Below are 22,209 nucleotides of genomic sequence, written 5' to 3'. Positions count from 1 at the left end.
CCAGCGTGATGCTTTGCTAGAAGTGCGCCGTTTGCAGTGGTTTCTCTAACCACTGCAGTGAGCTCATCCTCTGCTGTGATGGTGACGAAGCGTCTGAGTCCCCCTTCCATGGCAAGGCATTGGCCTTGCCATTCTGCTGCCCTGGACACTAGGTGAAAATGAAGTGGAAGTGCAAAAAGAAAGAGGCCTAGAGGGCAAGGCTGGGAGAGAGACACGTCATCCCTCAGTAGTATTCCAGGCTATGGTGGTCGGTCAGCAACACTGTTGGGTCTTTTGCCCCCTTGAGGAGGTGAAAGGCAGCGTTGATTGCCAGGAGCAACTTGTCCCAGATGTAATTTGAGTCAGTGGGAGCGAGCTGCTGAGAGAAAAAGGCACAGGGGTGGAGCTCCCACTTAGGGCTGACCTTCTGAGAGAGGATGACCCCTACGGCTCCGTCTAAGGCATCCACATCTAAGAATGCAGCTGTAGTGAATGCCCGTTTCAATTTCTTAAAGGAGCATTTCTTGAGTTTGGCATAGAGATGCTTCTGTCGCAAGTCACTTGAGACTTCCTGCATGTAGTCTACGTGAGCCTCTTGAGTGGCTGAAAAAGTCAAGATGTCATCCAGGTATGCCACGACAGAATTATCAAGCAAGTCCCTCAGGACATCATTTATAAAATGTTGGAAGGTGGTTGGAACATTGCAGCGACCAAATGGCATCACAAGATACTCGTAGTGGCTGTACCTGGTGTGGAAAGCAGGTTTCCACTTGTCCCCCTGCTGGATTTCGAGGAAGTTGTAGGACCCTCTCAGGTCCAGCTTTGTGAACCAACGAGCCTCCTGCAGACGTACCAAGAGCTTCAGGATGAGAGGAAGAGGGTGACGGTTTTTAACCATTGTATCATTCAACCTCCTGTATTCTATGCAGGGGCAGAAACCTCCATCATTCTTTTTGCTGAAAAATATGGGGGCCCCGGTGGGGGAGATGGAGGGGACAGATGAACCCGCATGCCAGATTGTCGTCAAGAGCTGCTAATTCCAGGCATAGATGCATCTGAAAGGCTCCTCCTTTCCTAGGATCAGGTCAATGGGACAGTCATACGGGCAATAGGGCAGTAGTGTTTCCACCCCCTTCTTCTCAAAGACATCTGCAAAGTCACTGTACTCATCTAGGAACATTGTTGGGAGTGAGGGATCCAGTGACTGAGGCAGAGGTATGTTCAACCTGGACAACTGCTCACATGATGTAGAGCCAGAAACATGGGAGTCTCTTGGTCAAGTCACAGAGGGTGCTGTGGTGGGGGAGACAGCCCCAAGAGGATCCCAGGGCCAGATCTTGTCCTCAGACTCTGAATATCCCCTTTCCACAGGAAAGCCCAAGAAGACCATTTGTCAGTTAACAATAGGTTCTGCTTCCATAACCAGGGCAGCCTGAGGATGACTAGAAAGAGGGGTGTGTGCAGGATGAGGAAGGGCAAAAATCTCAGTGTCCAGGTGCCATGGTTACCCAAAGGGGAAAAGTCTCATGAGTGATCCCCCCCCCCCCCCCGTCTCGGGTTCTCCTCCCATCTTATAGCAATGACTGTGCTTGGGGTGGGTCAGGGCTGGAGAATGCTCTGGGAGACAGTGTCAAAGGCCTTACTAAAGTCCAGGTAGACAACATCCACAGCCTTCCCCTCATCCACAAAGCGGGCCACCTTGTCATAGAAGGAGATCAGGTTAGTGAAGCAGGACCTCCCTTTCATAAACCCATGCTGATGGGGCCTGATCGCCTGTTGTCCTGTATGTGCTTGTGATGGCACTCAAGATGATCTGCTCCATGACCAAGCAGATCTATATTTCATGGAATCATAGAATATCCTGAGTTGGAGGTGACCCACAAGGATCATCGAGTCCAACTCCTGTCCCTGCATAGGACAACCCCAAAATTCACACCATATGTCTGAGGGCATTGTCCAATTGCTTCTTGAATGTTGTCAGGCTTGGTGCCATGACTGCCTCCCGGGGGAGCTTGTTCCAATACTCCACTACCCTTTGGGTGAAGAACCTTTTCCTAATGTCCAACCTAAACCTCCCCTGGCATATCTTCCTGCTGTTCCCTCGGGTCCTATCCTTGGTCGTCAGGGAGAAGAGATCAGCACCTGCCCCTCCTCCTTCCCCTTGTGAGGAAGCTGTAGACTGCTATGAGGTCTCCCCTCAGTCTCCTCTTCTCCAGGAAGTGTAGTGTAGTATGATATATTTTCCTCTAACACAAAACATTGTAAGCATGCTGGAGTCCTATTGGTATGTAAGCTGGTGAAGTATAAAAATGTTGAGTCAACTAGTTATATCTCTTTTCTGAGTAGAAACTACCTCTTGTTCTCAGATGAAAATGTAATACAGACATTCTATGACTCAAGGTTTCTACCCTGTTCTTGGTTCAATGAGCAGCCTTCTCCCAGGCAGTGTCTTTTTGTTCTTGGAGCAGCTGTGTTGGTAGAGCACCTGCGTGAACCCAAGTTGATATTGATGCCTCATTTGCCATGGCCAGAGAAAGGCCTCTTGAATAACAGCCGTAGTTAGGAATCTGGCCTGCTACTGAAGGAATACCTGCTCATTGTCTGTTCATATGTACTACTGAAAGCATTAGGCAGGTGTCTTGATCCACTTGATGTCTGTACTATTCCAAATAGCTAAAGTAAGTCTTATTACAAATAAAAGCTGCTTCAGTGTCATGGGAAGACAGAGTAAGCAATAACCTGTAATGGATCTGGATACTGGGGTTTATTTAAGAACCAATGAGATTAGAGCTTTTACCCTACTTGATCATTTCACATACTTACTCATTTACTCCCCCCAAAGTGTCATGTTCATTTGGTCTTGACTTCCCTTTCCATCGAGGAGGTCGCTGCTGGTTCAGGAAGGTCAAGCAGAGAGTCATGTTGGTTCTGTGCCATGCAGCTGCTCACAGTTACCAGTTTGGGGCATTACCAGCCAAGGTCCCTGGGCATCCCCTGGCATTTGTCTTCCCACATCTCTCCCATCTCCAGGATCTTCCCCCACTTCCAGGATGTTTCCGATGTTTCCTCCAGCCAGGACATTCACCACCTTCTTTCCGATTTTCCCATTCTAAACAGTCTATGTGCAGAAGCACAACGCCTGATCTCTCTCCTAATTGGTGATTTTGTCTCATGTCTCTGTTAATCGAAGGATTCAGGACATGTCACTTTTGTTTAGCACTGGTGTTATGAAAATTTACAACCAGCCTGTAGCTAGCAATTAGCAGGCTTCTGCTTGAGAGTTCAGAAGTTCGGTTTTACACGTTCACCCCTGCACACGTACGCACAATTATTTGCAGCATACCTGTCAGCATTCACAATTTAAGCTATTTTTTGTCTAACACGTTCAGTAATTCTAAATAATATCAATGAAGTAGAAGCACATTTTGGAAAATAAGTTTCTCTTTGAACATCAGTGAATCACAAAAAATTATGATCTTTTTAAATATATATAGCTTTTGTGTCTTCTGTTCATAGAGCTAAAAAGAACACTGAACATCTTATCTGAAGATAAAGCTAGAATACACAGCAGAGTAAAAATCCTTATTTGCATGAACGATAAAACGGTTGTTCTTAATTCCTTTGAGTTCCTGTTCCTTAAATAACCTGTTCTATCCCTAAGTTGAGGATCAAGCTATCCCCAGTACTGGGGAAACTGCCTGGTGATTCTGCCTCAACACTTCAAAATACTATGGTTGTTCTGTATCAGAATGATTGGAATAGGATTAAGTCTGATTGTAATGAAGAGCTGTTATGTAGCATGAGACAATGGATTCCAGTCCACTAACCTAGATTTTTTATATATGTGTGTGTGTGTGTGTGTGTTCCATTTTTAGCTAAAGATAGGTCTTGCTATGGAAGGAAGGAAGATCAAGTAGATAGCTTCCCTATCAGTTTCAAGTCTCATGTTCCACTGTGGATGTTGGGCAAATCACATGACCAGCGTGCATCTTGGTTCTCGTTCTGTATGCTGGACTCAGTCTTGCCATTCCATAACAAAGGCTGTTGCGATGATTAACACTCTTATGATTGTGAGATATTTGGCTAGTATGGTTAAGGTGAGGGTTTGGGATGTGGTAGTAATGGTAAAAAGCTAGATAATTATATTTTAGCATTTTTTTTTTCCTCCTGAGAGCTGTTGATATTCATGTATGGTATTCTGGGGGTGGGTTTTGTTTCCTGTTTTTCAAAATTGCAATTGTTTTTCCTTGCAAAATAGAGCTTAAAGTTATCAGAACAGTTATCCCAACTGATTTACATAAACTGATTCTGATGTTCAGATATTGTCCCTGCTTATCAAGTAAGACTTGTAACAATAACATGGCAATTGATTGTTCCTTAGGCTAAGCAAGAAAATCTTTGGTGACTCCCTAGTTTTGTTTCAAACAAGGTGGTGATGTTTAGAAATTCAAGTATAGGATTGGGAAAAGGATTGGGAGAAGTTCACAGTATGAAATACAGGCTGATTACAAGCACATGCACTAGAAAATATTGTTTGTACTGTCATTTTTTGGCAAGCAACTCATTTCTTCAAATGAAATTACTGAAATATTCAAAGAGAAATACTGCTCTTCCCGATGACGTATACAGTTGAAAGAAGACCAGTGAAAGGTGAAAAAGAATCTTTCTTTCTCTAAATTTAGGTTTTTCTAAGGAGGGGAAAATGGTCTCCCTGAATTTGGTGCTCCAGTCAGTTAAATTCTGCAAGTTTCACTGGAGTTCTCATACAGCACTATTTAGCTGTATTTAGCTGAGATCAGGTTAGTGAAGCAGGACCTCCCTTTCATAAACCCATGCTGGCTGAGCCTGATCCCCGGGTTGTCCCGCACATGCCGCATAACGGCACTCAAGATGATCTGCTCCATGACCTTTCCCGGCACCGAGGTCAGGCTGACAGGCCTGTAGTTCCCCGGATCCTCCTTCTGACCCTTCTTGTAGAGGGGCATCACATTTGCTAACTTCCAGTCATCTGGGACCTCCCCGGTTGACCAGGACTGCTGATAAATGATGGAAAGTGGCTTGGCAAGCTCCTCTGCCAGCTCCCTCAGTATCCTCGGGTGGATCCCGTCTGGCCCCATAGACTTGTGAGCATCCAGGTGGAGGAGCAGGTCGGTGACTGCCACCTCTTCGACAACTGGGGCTTCATTCTGCATCCTATCTCCATCTCCCAGCTCAGGGGCCAATTGTGTAGTTAGTGCCTGACTGACTCCCTTGCCAGAGCTCCAGCAAGGCAGCCTCAGCTGCACGATTGCAGTCTCCCCCCAAACTGTTCCAGAGCAATGAATAAATAATCAGGGTCCTGGAGCACTGTGTCGTTGCACTCCGTATAGGGGGTGACGCAGTCTAGGGCCATCCCTGAGAGCCAGGATATTATTAATGCTGTGTGGCTAATTTCTGTTGGATAAGCAGCACAGATTAGCTGTATCTCACTAATAAATCCCCATACCCTCACCTGATGCCCATTGAAGGGTTTGGGGAGGTGGGGGGCAGGGGCAGGCTGTGACCTGCCTCTGCATGCTGATTACAGCTTCCTGCAGGGTTTGGAGGTCAGCCTGGAGCTGTGGGGGAGCCATGGGGGCAAGTCCCTGTCCAGCCTGAGAGCCAGACTCCGTGGCACTCAGCTCAGGGCTCAACAAGGCCTGAGCTAACTGTCAAGGAGCAGCAAGAGGAGAACTGCTCCATGAAGGAAGGTGAGCTGAGAACCAAGGTGTGACCGATCAACGAACCCCTACAACGGAAGAAGGCTCAGAGAAGATAGGCAAGGGTGATGTGCTGGTGAAGCTCAGAAAAGAATGTAGGAAGTGACCATGCCTATCGTAAAGGAAGCTGAACTTAACACAAAGGGGACTGTTTTAGCTAAACAGCTGTATCAGTTGAGTGGGTCAACTGGTTATGTAAATGGCCTTCCCTAAAATAATCACTAGAGAGTATTATCTTCCTAAGCCAGACAGACCAACATGGGGGAAGTGTATATGTGGCTCAGCTCAACATAGAACATAAAAACTGGACAACCAGCAAGGTGAACTTTGAAGAGAGCAACAGGCTTGAGCTGGCTTCAACCCACGTATTCCCTCCTGGCAACTGGGGATGCTCAGTGTCGTGATGGTGAACATATAGATATCGGTAATGGGAATCATGTTTGTATTGTGATCCAACTATATGTTGCAATTGCTATAGTGTGTTTGTGTTGTGATTTCAGTATGTTGCTGTATCACTCTGCTAAATCAAAAATCCCATGTAACGTCAAATACCTACAAATAAGTAAATCTGATATTAAACATTAAACCCTCCTCATGTGGAATAACTAAAAGAACCTGGTCAGAGAGTACTGGACTCTGACACAAGGGCAACCACAGCACAGGCAGGGGCAGTGACCTAACCAAAAAGGACACAACACCACAGTATCTGAGCAGGGTGAGCAGAGCAGGGGTGGTGATAGCAGCAGGTTCCATCAACAGTCCAACAATCATCAGACACAGGTGAGGTAACAAGTCAGGTCTGGGGTCAATCTGGGAAGTCCGAGCAACATGTCAGGAATGACAAGGGACAGGACTGGAGACAAATATACCAACAGCATAGCTCAGGCAAGGACACGTAGTCTGGGCCTGAGCTTAAATGGAGCTTCTGGACCAGTGAGCAGAGGGCATGTGAGTGGGAGTCTCAGGTAAGGTTGGTCAAGGCAATGAAGGCCTGTTATTGCACTCAGCGCTTTGACAGTTATCTGTCATGTCCAGCAATTTCTCATGTCATGGCCAGTAGTTTTCCACGTCTTGTTCAGTTAGATTAACCTCAGGCCAGGGACTAGTCGGTGGTGTAGTCATTCGCCTGCAGCCCTAACACTGAGCTAGCCATCTTGGAGAGAAATGGGCTGCTCCACAGGGTGAGCCATCTAATCTACCTTAGATAATCATCTTGTGTCATGCATCACCCTCTGGGGGTGCTATTGACTTGGAAAAGGAGCTTGGGGTGACTAGATATCCCACATTTTATTGTGTAAATAGGACAGGTGATTCCTACCCTGTACACCCACTGAATTTCAACGGGTCTCCAACTGTAATGTGGAGATAACGAACCGTAGGATATTGACATGCTCACTCTTTCCGTGCGCAGCACCAAGCACAACAAAACAGAAGAAACAACCAAGCACATTTTCATCGGAAAAGCTTTTTTTCCTGTCTTTTTTGATGCAAAGTCAATTATTTTTCCACAGAGGAAAATTTTCAGACTGCTAAGCATATTTTTGATGACTATATAAATCGAGTAGAATTAGGATAGAACAAGTCAGAATTAAAAAGAAAATCCTTGAAAATGCTCAAAGCTTTTGAGTTCCATGGGTTTTGAAATGGAAGGGTTTTTTGTTTTATAAATAAAAGTGATTACAAAATTAATTACAAAAAATGCTTTTTACATTTTTCCCCTCTTCCGGTCTCCCTTTTTCCCTTTCCCCATTTATTCCACTGATTGAAAACATAATAACAGCCATACTGGGTCAGACCTAAGGTCCACCTAGTATCCTTTCACTGACAGTGACCAGAAGTGGATGTTGAAAGAAGGGGATAAGAACAGAGCAAGCGTATGTGACACTTTCTCAAGGGCTCTCTCAGCCTCTGACCATTTGCGAGATCTGGGTTTATTTTCCATTCTTCTTTTGTCACTCAGTGATGGTTCCAAAACTGAGGAAGACTTTTAAGAGTGCCACATTGGAAAAAGGAAAAAATATAACTTGAGAAACTTTTGTCGTTGTCTGTCTCCCTCCCCCCTCCCCCCCGAAAAAAGAAAAAAGCGAGAGAGAGGGGAGAAAAAAAGAAACCTCCCCAAAGATTGCCTGTTCTGCTGTGTTTCGTGGCAACCTGGATGCCAGACAGCAGTGGGGTATGAGGGGAAAGAAGAAAACATGGAATATTTTTTTACAGGGGTTGTCTTTACCTCTAACGTTTTGACCAATTCTAATAAAACTAAGAAGATAAAAGGCCTTTGCGGTGGTCAGGGTAGGAGGTTTGTTGGGGTAAATGACAACATGGTGGCCTTTTTCAACACAGTAAAAGCATACCCCTTCCCTCCATCTGTGTTCTTGCTCTTGGGATGAGGGGCGTGGCTGGATGGCACCTACTTCCATGGGCTCATCCTCTGGCAGGGTGTCACGGGTGAGACAGAGTAAACGACAACCCATAGTGGATCTGGATACTGGGGTTTAAGAACCAACAAGATTAGAGCTTTTACCCTACTTGATTATCTCACACACTCACTCATTCGCTCGCTTCCTCCCCGCAGTGTTACATTCACTAGGTCAGGTCTTAACTTCCCTTCCCATCAGGGAGATTGGTCCAGGAAGACTGAGCGAAAAGTTGGATCAATTCTTGCTGTGCCGCTACTCGCAGTTACCGGTCTCAGGCATTACTGGCCAAGGTCCCTGGGCATTTAAGGACTGGAGCATCTCACATATGAGGAAAGGCCGAGAGAGCTGGGGCTGTTCAGCCTAGAGAAGAGAAAGCTCGGGGGGATCTCATCAATGTATACAAATATCTGAAGGGAGGGTGCAAAGAAGACAGAGCCAGGCTCTTTTCAGTGGTGCCCAGTGACAGGACAAGAGGCAATGGGCACAAAGTGAAACACAGGAGGTTCAGCCTGAACATCAGGAAACACTTCTTTACTGTGAGGGTGACCGAGCACTGGGACAGGTTGCCCAGAGAGGTTGTGGAGTCTCCCTCCTTGGAGACAATGCAAAAGTCATCTGGACATAGTCCTGGGCAACTGGCTCTTGGTGGCCCTGCTTGAGCAGGGGGGTTGGACCAGAAGACCTCCAGAGGTCCCTTCCAACCTCAACCATTCTGTGATCCCCCCAGCATTTGTCTCCACACATCACCCTGACCTCCAGGATCTTTCCCCACTTCCAGGATCTTCACTCACCTCCCCCCACACACACCCCTCCCTCCCCCTCGAGACTACTTCTTCTTTTCGAGAACTCTTCTTTTTGGCACCGGCTTGTCTTTCCTGAACCCCAAGGCCCTGTTCTTCCCAATCTAAATAGTCTATGTGCAGAAGCACAATGTGTGATCAGCCTCCTAATCGGTGGCTCTGTCTCGTGTCTCTTTATTAATTGGAGGATGCAGGATATGCCACTTTTGTTCAGTCCAGGTGTTATCAAAGTTTCCAACCAGCCTATACCAGTTGCAGCTAGCAAGTAGCAGGCTTCCACTTGAGAGTTCAAAAGTTCGATTTCAGACATTCACCAACACATACACCCAATTATCTGCCGCCTGTTAGCATTCACAACTTAAGCTATGACAGGGTGGTAAGGGAGGTAGAGAAAAGCATGGCTGAGCTCCCCCAAGGATCTGGGCATCCTCTCTCTGGCACACCATCTGGCACCTCTCCAGGGTGATAGCCAGGTCTGAGAGCTGCCCCAGCCTCTGGGGTGGGTCCACCCTGGCCATCTCATCTTTGAGGGCCTCAGTCAGCCCTAACCTACAGCGAGCCGTAAGGGCTCACTCTTCCCACACGATTTCCACGGCCAACTTCACAAATTGTGTAGTCGGCTGGCTCCCCTGCCAGAGCTCCAGTAAGGCAGCCTCAGTCACAGCTGCACAATTGCTATCTCTGAAAAAAAAACCACTCCAGAAGAGCAACTAGGTCATCAGGGTTCTGGAGCATGGGGGTCACTGTGCTCCGTATAGGGGGTGACCCAGTCTAGGGCCATTCCTGAAAGCTGGGAGATAATAACTGCTGAGCAGCTAATACCTGTTTGGTAGGCCCCTGGATAAGCAGCATTGGCCACATCTGACTAACAAACTCCCATACCCTTGCTCAAATCTCACGGAAGGGTTTAGGGAGCTGGGGAGCAGGGGGTGCGCTGGGTGCAGAGGATGCTAAAGCAGTCTGCAAGGGCTGTAATCTGCCTCTGCATAGTGACCACAGCCTCCTGCAGGGTTTGGAGGTCAAATGGGGGCTGTGAAGGTAAGTTCCAGCACAGCCTGAGGGCCAGGCTCTACCAGTACTTAGTTCAGGGCTTGAGATGGCCTGAGCTAATTGCAAGGGAGCAGCAAGAATGGGGCTGTTTCCTAAGGGAAGGTGAGCAGGAAGTTAAGGGTGGCCACAATACCAGCCAGGCAACCACCTCACCAACAGGGTGCAGTCCCATAGCACCAGAGGCAGATGAGCAGAGCAAGGTGGTGATAGCAACCAGTCCTGCTAGCAGCCCAGCGAGCATCAGATAAAGGGAACAAGCTAAATCCAAGGTGAAGCCCCTCACCACTCCTGGCCCCCAAGCCTGCCTGGCCTCCAGGGCTCCCAAGGGGCATCTCCCATGCCATGTCCTTTTCCAGTTTCCTATCCCTGCCCTAGCTCTGTGTCCCCTGAAATAGTCCCATGACAACCCATAGCAATTAAATCACTCTACATCAAGTCCCTTCTGAACCCAGATCTCTGTAAGGTGTGAGGACACGCCTTGCTGGGAGGGGAGGCTGCTGTCAGTGCCCTGAGGGCATTAATAGGCCTGAATTGCTCTGACCAGCCTCCCCTGGAGCCTCCACCCCCGCTTTCTGCCCAGGGGCCCAGGGGCTCCGTTTAAGCTCAGGCCTGGGCTTCTAGTTTCTAAGCTATGTTGTAGGTGCATTTGTCTGTGGTGCTGTCACAACTATGCCTGTGTTTGGTCATGGACCTTGTTGATCTGGACCCTGATCTGCAGTCTGTTTTCCTGGTTTGATCTTGGACCTGTCTTGTCACTGTGGATTTGCCCGGGCTATTTCTGCCCCTGGTTACTGTTGCTGGATCTGACCTGAGGACTGACTTCCTGGCTTAACCTTGGACTTGTCACCATGAACTTGCCTGATGGTTTGAACTCTTGGTTGAACCTGGCTATTGTACCCCTGCTTGCCTTGCCCCAGTACCGTGGGACTGGGCCCTGACTGGCCAGGGTCCTGCCTTGCCAGATGTGTTATTGTGCTTGGCTCCTGGCTCCCTGTCCCTTAGGGAGCAGCTGGCCCTTGCTGCTACCTGACAGTGTTGACCCCAAGGAATGCCAGTAGTAACCAGCTGACGGTTGGATTTTGTATTGTGCAATGCAACCCTTTGAGCCTAGCAGACAGAAAATCGGCTGCACCATCTTGTAGTCCACTTATCCAGTCCATATTTCACCAGTTTTTGACTATAAGTATTCTATGGGAGACCATGACAAAGGCCTTGCTGAAGTCGAGGTAAACCACATCCACTGCTGTGCCCTCACCCGCAAAGCCAGTCTTTTCATTGTAGAAGGCAATCGGGTTGGTCAGGCACAATTTGCCCTTGGTAAATCCATGCAACTAGGTCATCACCCCTAATAAAAAGGGGCTTTCATTTCTCTTAAGGTCTCCAGTGAGATTCCCTGAATGTGCTCAGTGATGCACAGCCCGCTAAGCAAGAGTTTCCATTTTATGGGAATGCTTGCCTGGTCTACCCTTGGCAAATGGCCTGGATAACAACACCTATTAAGCTAAGAATGTGAGTACAAATTTTGTGTGTGTGTGTGTGTGTGTGTGTACTGAATATATAATACTATCTGGAGGGTGTTGTCAGAGCAGCCATAAAAGTGACCCGGTTATATTGGGAAAAATACTGACAGAGAAAGATGTCTGCTAAAGTACTGACAAAGGAAGATGTCTGCTAGCCTGGGAACCCAGAGTATCCTTGAGAAGCGCAACTGGCATCCTTGAAGAGTATCTGGGTACCTGAGACATCCTGAGATATCCTTGATAAGCACAAAACAAAGAAACTGCAATAACAAATTATCATCTGGAAAAATGGAAATTCGTCTGGGAAAAGTAAAAATCAGTCTGGGAAAGCAAAAAATGGTCTGAGAAAATAGAAAACAACAACATCTATTGGCTGTTCCAGGTGGAAAAATGGAAGTCAGCAACAGCTATTGGCTACTCCAAGTGCTGGTGTCCTACTGTACTGGTTTTGACTGGGACAGAGTTAATTTTCTTTGTAGTAGCTGGTATGGGGCTATGTTTTGGATTTGGATTTGTGCTGAAAATAGTGGTGATAATACACTAATGTTTTCGTTATTGCTGAACAGCGTCAAGGCCTTTTCTGCTTCTCATACTGCCCTGCCAGCGAGTAGGTTGGGGGCACACAAGAAGTTGGGAGGGGACACAGCTGGGACAGCTGACCCCAACGGACCAAGTGGGTATTCCGTAGCATATGATGTCATGCTCAGCAATAAAAGCTGGGGGAAGAAGAAGAAAGGGGGGTGACACGTTCGGAGTTATGGCATTTATCTTCCCAAGTAACCGTTATGTGTGATGGAGCCCTGCTTTCCTGGAGACAGTTAAACACCTGCCTGCTGATGGGAAGTAGTAAATGAATTCCTGATTTTGCTTTGCTTGCATGCGCAGCTTTTGCTTTACCTATTAAACTGTCTTTATCTCAACCCACGAGTTTTCTCACTTTTACCCTTCTGATTCTCTCCCCCATCACACTGTGGAGGGAGTGAGTGAGCGGCTGTGTGGTGCTTAGTTACCGGCCAGGGTTAAACCACAACACTTACACCCCCTTATGTCTCTAACGATATAAAAATAACTCTCTATCTACCCAAAATGGAGCTTCTCTCTGAGATCTCCTCCTGCGAGAACTGCTCTATGCAATATCTCCTGGACAGACTGGACCCTCGCTGGAGATGCCTGACTGACTCCGAACTCTGTTAAGTGGTTCATCTATGAAGAGAGACCTTCTGTTGTCGATTAGCCCCACTCCTGGGAGCAGTTTTGTAAGTTCTGTACCGGTAATACTTAGAAAGTTTATATATATATTATAGGTGTGCATATAAGTAAATAATCATAGGTGTATACTTGGTTTACTAGTAGTAATTTGTAAAAACTTGCAATAGATATTATCTCAAAAGAAACAAAACCCTCTGTGTCCTTGTGTATTATGGAATCCTACAAGCCCACCATTGTGATCTTTGCACACTCGCAGGCCGGGTAACTTTTATAGGTTGTGACAGGTGTTTGCCCAAAACTGATCGTGTTAAAGAGGAAGACAACCATCAGCTAGATTAAAAAGTAACTGGACAATTAACAGGAGACTTTTGAAACAAAGAAGGAGTCAGCCTGAAAATAAGTATAAAAGAAGCATGAAAATTTGTAGCACTGGGGAGGGAACTTGGAGAGGAAACAGCAATAGTCAAAACCTGGTTTGATACTGCCAGAAATCACAGGATCATAGGATAATTTAGAAGGGACCTCAGGAGATCTCTAGTCAAACCCCTCCTTCTCATAACAGGGTTAGCTATGAGTTTAAACCAGGTTATTCGGGGTTTATCCAGTCTAGTCTTTAAAACCTCCAAGGATGGAGAGTGCGCAACCTATGTTGCCCTGCAAACAGTTCCCCCACACCTGTGCTGACAGTATATGGTGCAGCAAGTAGGGACCCAAACCTTGCATGTGCCTATGTGACCTTGTAGGGTGCTTTCTCACTGGTGTGTGCATTACAAAATTGTAGGGAATCACATGGGTTACCATAAAGTTGGAGCACCACATCTCCCACAGCAGGTGTATGCAAGTAGGAGAACTCCCACTCCCAGAAGGCAGGGTGCTTATAAACCACATCCCATGAGAGGGGTCTGTGCGTGTAACAGTGTGAATGTGTGTGGGTGTTGGGGGATTAGAACTTCTTGGGGCTAGTTTTAGAAAGGTGTTTAGAACTTTGTAGGTGTATATCAACATTTTGCGCATAGTATTATGCTTTATCTGTTGTGTTACTGATATTGATCCTGAATGTACAGTTCACTGATTGCCGGTTAATTATGTGCTGTTAATAAATAAGTAAACTGCTTCTGTACTGATTTGATTTAAACTATGTGAACTGAGCACTTTTTCCCTGCAACAGGTTTCACCACAGCAATTGAATCCTCCTACCATTTACTTATGTTCATCTGGGTGAACATACTGATATATGTTCCCAAAAGGACAGGGAATTAACAGGGAAAGGATGGAGGCTAGTAAAAAAATGGTTGTTTGATTAGGAACAGAGGGACCATCAATCACAGTGACTGAAAGATAGTTACAGTGAGAGAAGAGAGCAAGCTAGATTAATACATTTTCATCTATAGCATTGGCAGGATGTTATTGCTATATTTTCTCCAAGTAATAGAGTTTATTGTCTGTCTTTATCCTTCACATTTGAGGTGTGTGCATTTACATTAGATGCATAATGAAGTAATTGTTCCTTTTGCAGGCTGAGGCTTCATGGAAAAATAAAAAAATCAGATGTTTTAGGAACTGTTTTGAAGGACAGAAGCCATCACTGCCAACAGTGTAGGTGTGGTGGGTTGAGCCTGTGTTGTGGTTTAACCCCAGCCAATAACCAAGCACCACACAGCCGCTCGCTCACTCCCCTCCCACCCCCAGTGGGATGGGGGAGAGAATTGGAAGGGCGAAAGTGAGAAAACTCGTGGGTTGAGATAAGAACAGTTTAATAATTGAAATAAAATAAAATAAAATAAAATAGAATAGTAGTAATAGTGATAGTAATAATAATAATATAATACAATAATAATATACAAAGCAAGTGATACATGATACAATTGCTCACCACCTGCCGACTGATGCCCAGCACGTCCCTGAGCAGCGACCGCTGCCCCCCGGCCGACTCCCCCAGTTGAGCATGACTGAGCATGACGTCATATGGTATGGAATAGCCCTTTGGCCAGTCTGGGTCAGCTGTCCTGGCTGTGCCCCCTCCCAGCTTCTTGTGCACCTGGCAGAGCATGGGAAGCTGAAAAGTCCTTGACTGGTGTAAGCACTACTTAGCAACAACTAAAGCATCAGTGTGTTATCCACATTATTCTCATACTAAATCCAAAACACAGCACTATACCCGCTACTAGGAAGAAAATTAACTCTATCCCAGCCGAAACCAGGACAGTGTTAAGCCACATTAGGGAAATGCCATCTAATTGGAGGAATCCAAAATCTGAATATGCTTGCGTGCATTACAGATATTGATATTTCTTTCCTGGGAGAGGTCTCGTCTTCTGCCTTTTGCATTTCTTGTTCTGCACCGAGGCTAGCAATACTCCAGTGGAGGCCTAGAGGACACATCCACACACACCCCCTGTAGGTCTAATACTGCTGCTTGCTTAGTAAATTCATTGCTCTTTGACCTAGAGTTGAATGTGATTCTCAAAGACAGCACCCAGTGGGACCGGAGTCTAACTGATCAATGACAGCTCAGGCTGCCCCTGCAGAAAGCAAGAGATGTCTGCAGGAATGGAACACGGGGTTAGCTCCACTGTAAGTATCTTGTAGGGGAGGTGACAGCTGTATGCCTTGCATTTAACAATATAAATCAGAGCTGCTGTTTTTAACTCTTTCTCATTTCATATGTCTTAACTATTTAAATGTGAAATTAACGGGGACAGGAAGCTGGATGCGCATTTACCCTACAAGGAATTTGCAGATGAGCATATTTATTTGCCTGTGAAGTTAAAGCATGTATTTCAGGTTTCTGTTGAGAGGGGATGGCTAATGAACACTTTTTCTTGCTTTTTTGTGAGGTTTTTTTGTAAACAATACGACCTTCTGGTTAATCATTTCCTTTAATTTGCCAGCATCACTTCAGTCTTATTTGGACTGAACCTTTCCTACATGTCCCGCTCTCAGCCAGGCAATGAGAAGCCTTTCAACAGCACCAAGGAGGATAAAACAGAGACAACAAAGTATTCAGGGTGAAATTTATCCCGTTGCAGTCTAGCTTACACGAGACCTTAAGCAGTACGTCAGCTGTTATCATGGGATTTAAGAGATTCCTTGGGCATTGAGCAGGCTTGGTCGAGTTTAATTCTTAATAAAATGATGTTTCTAATAACACGAATTAAAAAGCTAGATCACATTAAGAACCCTAATAACTATATTGCATGTGAGATTCTCACAGAGAATTCGAATTTTTTCTTATTTAATGACATGACATAAATGATTATTTTTAATTTAAAATGCATTTAAAATTAAATGAATACATTCAAAATTGTGAGCAGCATAAGGGATTTTTAACAGGTCAGTTAGTGCTCCAAGTGCTCCAAACTGGTAACAGAGTTTGCATGAGTGTGAAATGTTTCTTACAAGATATATAAGATCATTCCCTGCCAATACATATGTAGAAGAAAAGTTTAAATCTGAATTCTGTAGATATTATTAAAATATAACTTCATAATCTGCATAATTTGAAAGTTTCCTCTTAAAGGAGTACCCTACAATATTCTAGAAAATGGTAAATGCCATAGAGAGTATCTGTTTGCATGTTATGTATTTGTGTGAGAAGCTGGGGAATGATTATGCAACTAAGTCTGGCTAGTAACATTCACTGAAAAGATGAAAGTGTTGAGTCTGTGTTGGAGAAAACAAGGAACGCCACATGAATGCTGTATGATGTACCTGCACCAAGAAGTTGCAATGCAGAATTTGAAAATGTTTGCTGCGTGTTATAAGCATAGGTAGAACTTATCCCTCTTAATGTTTCTGCACTATGTACCTGGGATATTATTTAGGTTGCAAAGGGAAACTTCTGAGGTTTGCATTTACTCTCTGCTCAGGCCTGTTCCTGTGAAGATTTGATTCGCAGACTCCTAGAACCATTCAGGTTGGAAGGGACCTTGGGAGGTCCCTAGTCCAACCCCCGTCTCAAAGCAGGGTCAGCACTGAATTCAGACCAGGTTGCTCAGGGCTTTATCCAGTCAGGTCTTGAAACTGCGCCCCGCAGTTTGGTGTTGTCCACAAAGTTGTCGATGAGTCCTGGTACTATAAATATACCTTTTCGTGATCTTGAAGAACGGCCTATGAGCAATGCACTCAACCCATGCCCTAGAGGTCCTTGTTGATCTGAATCAATTAATTTAACCTCAGACGTTGTTAAGGTTATGTCTACTGCTGTTGCCAGGTCCACTCCGGCACTACCGGCTGTGGCGGCTGCGCAGCGGTCCAAGCACCCTGCACTTGTGTCTTCACGCGTGGGTGTGGCGCGCTCCGCGCCGTGTTTCCCGATTTTCGACACTCTTGGGTGTTGTGATTATCTTTTTTACAATTCGTACACCATTTTTCTTTCCAACCCTCAGTATTAATTGGACTCCTACATTCTTTTTTAAAATGGCCTAGTTTTCCACAATTAAAGCACTTCTTGTCCTTTTTTCCCCCTTGCTTTTTTGATACCAACGGCTTCACTGCTGCACCTACAGCTGCGGCCATTACCGTAGCCTTTTCTTGTTCTAACATTCGCTCAGCAGCCTCTAGCAACTGTCCTGTGCTGGATCCTCTTGGCAACACACTGAGTGCTCTTTTTGTTTTTTCATTAGCGTTATCAAAAGCAAGCATATCTAAGAACTTTACTTTCATTCCCTCATCCATATCTGGATGAGCCATAATTGCAGCGTGCAAACGATCAATAAACTTGCCGTACGATTCAGTGGGACCCTGCCTTACAGCGGTAAAAGCAGGTCTAATTTTCTCATCATGCACGTTAATAAGAGCTTTATAAGCTAACTCCTGACTCAACTGCAATGCCTCGGTAGCAAACTGCGCTTGCCAATCAGGTCGCGTAAAAGGCCCTGCGCCCATTAACATTTGAGCCTGGATTCCGAATAACGGATTGCCTTGTCGAGGTATTGAAGCTGCCCTATCACAGGCAGTTTGCCAATGTTGGAAAAATTGTAATTGTTGCGATGGTGGTAATAGCATCTGGACAATCATTCTAGAATCATAAGAAGTTAATAACTGTGCTGAAAAAATGTGCTGTAATATAGATTGAGTATATGGTGATTTTAAACCATATTGAGTAACAGCGCTTTTCGGTTCTTTCAATGTTTTCCAGTCCAGTGCTTCCCATACACCTCTCCCGTTATTACCAACTACAACAGGAAAAGCCATGGGTAAAAACTGTCCCTCTCTCATGGCATCTCGGATAACACCTTTCCATCGCATTGACGGATCCCCAACTCCTCCCACCAACATCCCTTGCCCGAATACACCCCCCCCCCCCCCCGATGGTTGTTGTGGTGGCAAAGACAGAAAAGCACCAGTTTCCACTGGTGTCCTAGTTGGAGCAAAAACGTTGGGTGCTGACCGTCCTGGGTATAACGCAGACAGTGACGTTGGTGGGTTTTCTGGCGGGGCCGCCAATCGCGCTTCTAAAGTCTCTAGTCTTTTTATCAATTCCTGTAATTCAGCTTTCTCCTCTAGAACACCATTGTTTTCCTCCTCCTCTTCGCCACCTGGTGGCAAAGGAGGGTAAAGTGCGGTGGTCGCCACCGGTGAGGGAGGTCGATTTGGTGGATCGGCCTCATCATAACTCGGAGGGCGATCCGACTGTGGTACATCGGGCGATGGTGGAGTAGCCTCCGCAGCGTTTTTTTCTGGTGACTGCACTTCGGTGGTGGTGGGAGCTGCAGTTGCAGTCCCTGCTAGGATCCGGACCCCTCCTGCAACGCGGGCCAGGGTCGCTGCAGGGATTGTCGGACCCGAAAACAACATACTGGTTGCAGAGGTGGGCCCGTCACCTGGAGTCAAAGCCGCGAATGCCGATGCAGCGACTTGCCGCTCCTCCCCCATGCTTTTTAAAGTTTCATGAATCAGTCTCCACACAGTGGGGAATTTGCTCGTCTCTTTGGATCCTTTACTTATTTCTTCCCACAGTTCTGCCCCTATTTTCTCCCATGTCATAGCATCAAAGGCGGCTCCAACCGTGGGGATCAAATCCTTTCCTTTTGCCCAGAGCAATAATGCTTTCAGAGTAGACGAGTCGCAACTTATACCTCTCGTTGAGAGGATATGTTGGAGGAGCTTAACCACCGCTGACTCTTCTTTTGTCATGGTAGCCCCCACCTCCTCCCCGGCCGCTCACCTGATCAGGGTGAGATTCCACCTTTCGCGCTAGCGTTTCCCGAGTGCCGGGGCAGCACTCACCTTCGGCCGGCTTCCGCCCCCTCCGTTCTCGGTTTCCTCAGAAAATCCAACTCCGATCTGAGGGTCCCTGTTCGGGCGCCACCTGCTGACGCGGAAGTCACGGACACAGCACACGATCAATATGATCAAGCAAAATGTCGGTTTATTACATACACAGCTTAGTTAATATAGTTTCTTGCCTTCCTAATCATGCATAAACTTATCGCTAATTGGTTAACTATGTTTGGCAATATACTGTTCATGCGCTACTAGCGATATTCTGATTCGTTCATAACAATAGTTCACACGCACCGCCCGCTTCTCCCATATCTTGTTTTCAACATTGCAAGCCAATAGTTACTTCCTCTTAATCTGCTTGTTTCATGTCTTCCAAACCGCAGTCGACCTTCGCAGCATCCTTGAATTCCTCTTGCGTTAAATGCAGATTAAGTCCACATAGTCTGAGTCTGGGATGCTCACTACATGTCCTTGGCTTTTCAGATATCCCACAAGTGTCGGATCTATTTTCAAGGAAAGTTAGGGATTATGTTGTAGCTTTGCCTTATGTAATGGGCTTCTTCAATAGGAAGCCTTTGCTGCCAGTCTTGGAAACATGACAGGGTTGAAGGTCACTTCTGGGTGATACATCAGAAGTGTGGAACAGATGGTGGAAATGTGGAAGAGAGAAAAGTATTAGAGTTGAAGATTCTGTGATCAGGATTCAGTTGTACAGTCACTGTGTGCTGCTGCATACTCACACCCTGAGTGTTACTTAAAGAAATTGATTTATTGTGGTCTTCTGCATATGGTAATGCTCATTTGGGGAATCGCTCAAACAGGATGGCCAGTTCTTGTCTGGATGTTGACAGGTGTCTCAATTAGAATCATAGAATTGTTTAGACCCTTAAGATCATCGAGTCCAACCGTTAACCTAGCACTGCCAAGTCCACCACTAAACCATGTCCCTAAGCACCACGTCTACACATCTTTTAATGCCTCCAGGGATGGTGACTCAACCACTTCCCTGGGCAGCCTGTTCCAATGCCTGACTACCCTTTCGGTGAAGAGAGTTTTCCTAGTATCCAACCTAAACCTCTCCTGGCGCAGCTTGAGGCCGTTTCCTCTCGTCCTATCCCTTGTTACTTGGGAGAAGAGACCGACCCCCCACCTCGCTACAACCTCCTTTCAGGTAGTTGTAGAGGGCGATAAGGTCTCCCCTCAGCCTCCTCTTCTCCAGACTAAACAACCTCAGTTCCCTCAGCCGCTCCTCATAAGACTTGTTCTCTAGACCCTTCACCAACTTTGTTGCCCTTCTTGTAGTGAGGGGCCCAAAACTGAACACAGTACTCGAGGTGCGGCCTCACCAGTGCCGAGTACAGGGGCACTATCACCTCCCTGGTCCTGCTGGCCACACTATTCCTGATACAAGCCAGGATGCCATTGGCCCTCTTGGCCACCTGGGCACACTGCCGACTCATATTCAGCCGGCTGTCGACCAACACCCCCAGGTCCTTTTCCGCCAGGCAGCTTTCCAGCCACTCCTCCCCTAGCCTGTAGCGTTGCATGGGGTTGTTGTGACCCAAGCGCAGGACCCGGCACTTAGCCTTGTTGAACCTCATATAGTTGGCCCCGGCCCATCGATCCAGCCTGTCCAGGTCCCTTTGTAGAACCTTCCTACCCTCAAGCAGATCAACACTCCTGCCCAACTTGGTGTCGTCTACAAACTTCCTGAGGGTGCACTCGATCCCCTCATCCAGATCATCGATAAAGATATTGAACAGAACTGGCCCCAGTACTGAGCCCTGGGGAACACCCCTTGTGACCGGCCGCCACCTGGATTTGACTCCATTCACCACCTCTCTCTGGGCTCGGCCGTAGAATAGACTTCACTTGTAACCAACCTCCAAATGTTTGCTGCGTGTTATAAGCATAGGTAGAACTTATCCGTCTTAATGTTTCTGCACTATGTACCTGGGATATTATTTATGTTGCAAAGGGAAACTTTTGAGGTTTGCATTTACTCTCTGCTCAGGCCTGTTCCTGTGAAGATTTGATTCGCAGACTCCTAGAACCATTCAGGTTGGAAGGGACCTTGGGAGGTCCCTAGTCCAACCCCCGTCTCAAAGCAGGGTCAGCACTGAATTCAGACCAGGTTGCTCAGGGCTTTATCCAGTCAGGTCTTGAAACTGTGCCCCGCAGTTTGGTGTTGTCCACAAAGTTGATGAGGTGCATTACGTCTCTTCCTCCAGGACATTGATAAAGATATTAAGCAGGAGCTGTTCCAGAATAGACTCCACTTGTAACCAACATCCAGGTAGAGCACGAACCATTAACCTTTGAGCCCAATGATCCAGCCACTTTCTCACCCATCTAGTAGCCCACTCATCTAGACCACAACATCCCAACTCGGATATGAGGATGCTGTGGGTGACAGTGTCAAAAGCCTTGCTAAAGTCAAGGTAGGCAACATCCACTGCTCTCCCCTTGTCCCCAGAGCCAGTCATCTCATCATAGAAGGCATCAGGTTGTTCAAGCGTGTTTTACTCCTGATAAATCTGTGCTGGCTCTTCCCAATCACCTCTTCCTTCATGTTCCCAGAAATGTGTTCCAAGAGGACTTGCTCCACGATTTCCCAGGGACTGAAGTGAGGTTGACCAGCCTGTAGTTCCCTGGATCATCCTTCTTGTCCTTTCTGAAGACAGGTGCAACGTTTGCCTTTCTCCCGTCACTGGGGATCTTCCCTGATCTCCAAGCCCTTTCAAAGATGATTGAGAGCAGCCTCATAATGAAATCAGCCAGCTCTCTCAGCCCCCTTGGCTGCATCACATCTGGTCCCATGGACTTGTGTGGGTTGAGATTTCTCAAGCGATCCCTGATGCCTGACTTGATCTTCCACTATTGGCAGTTCCTTTCATCCTTGAACTCTCTCTCTAGGCACAAAGGCCTGGGAGACCTTGTCTTAGTGGTTATTCTTACTTAAAGCAGTGAGCTTTGAACTCACCTGAAGTGAAAGGAAATCTGCAATACTGAATGCAGCAGCTTTCTGATCACTGCAATATTTTGAGTTTGTAAACTCTAAAACAAAACAAAGCCCATAACAGTGGAAAAGTCCTCACTGGATATAACTTTTCCTTAGATCTGTTTGGTGTAAGTTATCAAGGAGTTTAACACTGGACATCAGTCAGCACTGTTCTGTTCAGGAGAATGAGGTAGGGTAACAGTTACTTCTGTAAGGGCCCTGAGAGCATCCCCCCCCTCCTAGAGGTTTGGCTGCCTGGGCTCATGG

At 46.4% G+C, this 22,209-nt stretch overlaps 1 protein-coding gene across 1 annotated transcript in view; it reads right to left on the bottom strand.

The window, feature by feature from the left end:
- Positions 1 to 223: 223 nt before the first annotated feature.
- The window catches only part of LOC309601911 (E3 ubiquitin-protein ligase RNF38-like), a gene marked incomplete at both ends in the record, with an annotated part of 161,273 nt that continues 139,287 nt past the window's right edge, over positions 224 to 22,209 (bottom strand). Inside the window, one exon of the mRNA XM_082335173.1 lies at positions 224 to 838. Coding sequence (XP_082191299.1) covers positions 224 to 838 — 615 coding nt within the window. The remainder of the gene's footprint in view (positions 839 to 22,209) is intronic.

This window comes from Platalea leucorodia (assembly GCF_965183815.1).
Source record: "Platalea leucorodia genome assembly, chromosome: W".
NCBI lineage: Eukaryota > Metazoa > Chordata > Aves > Pelecaniformes > Threskiornithidae > Platalea > Platalea leucorodia.
This window is presented reverse-complemented; position numbering and strand designations above follow the sequence as displayed.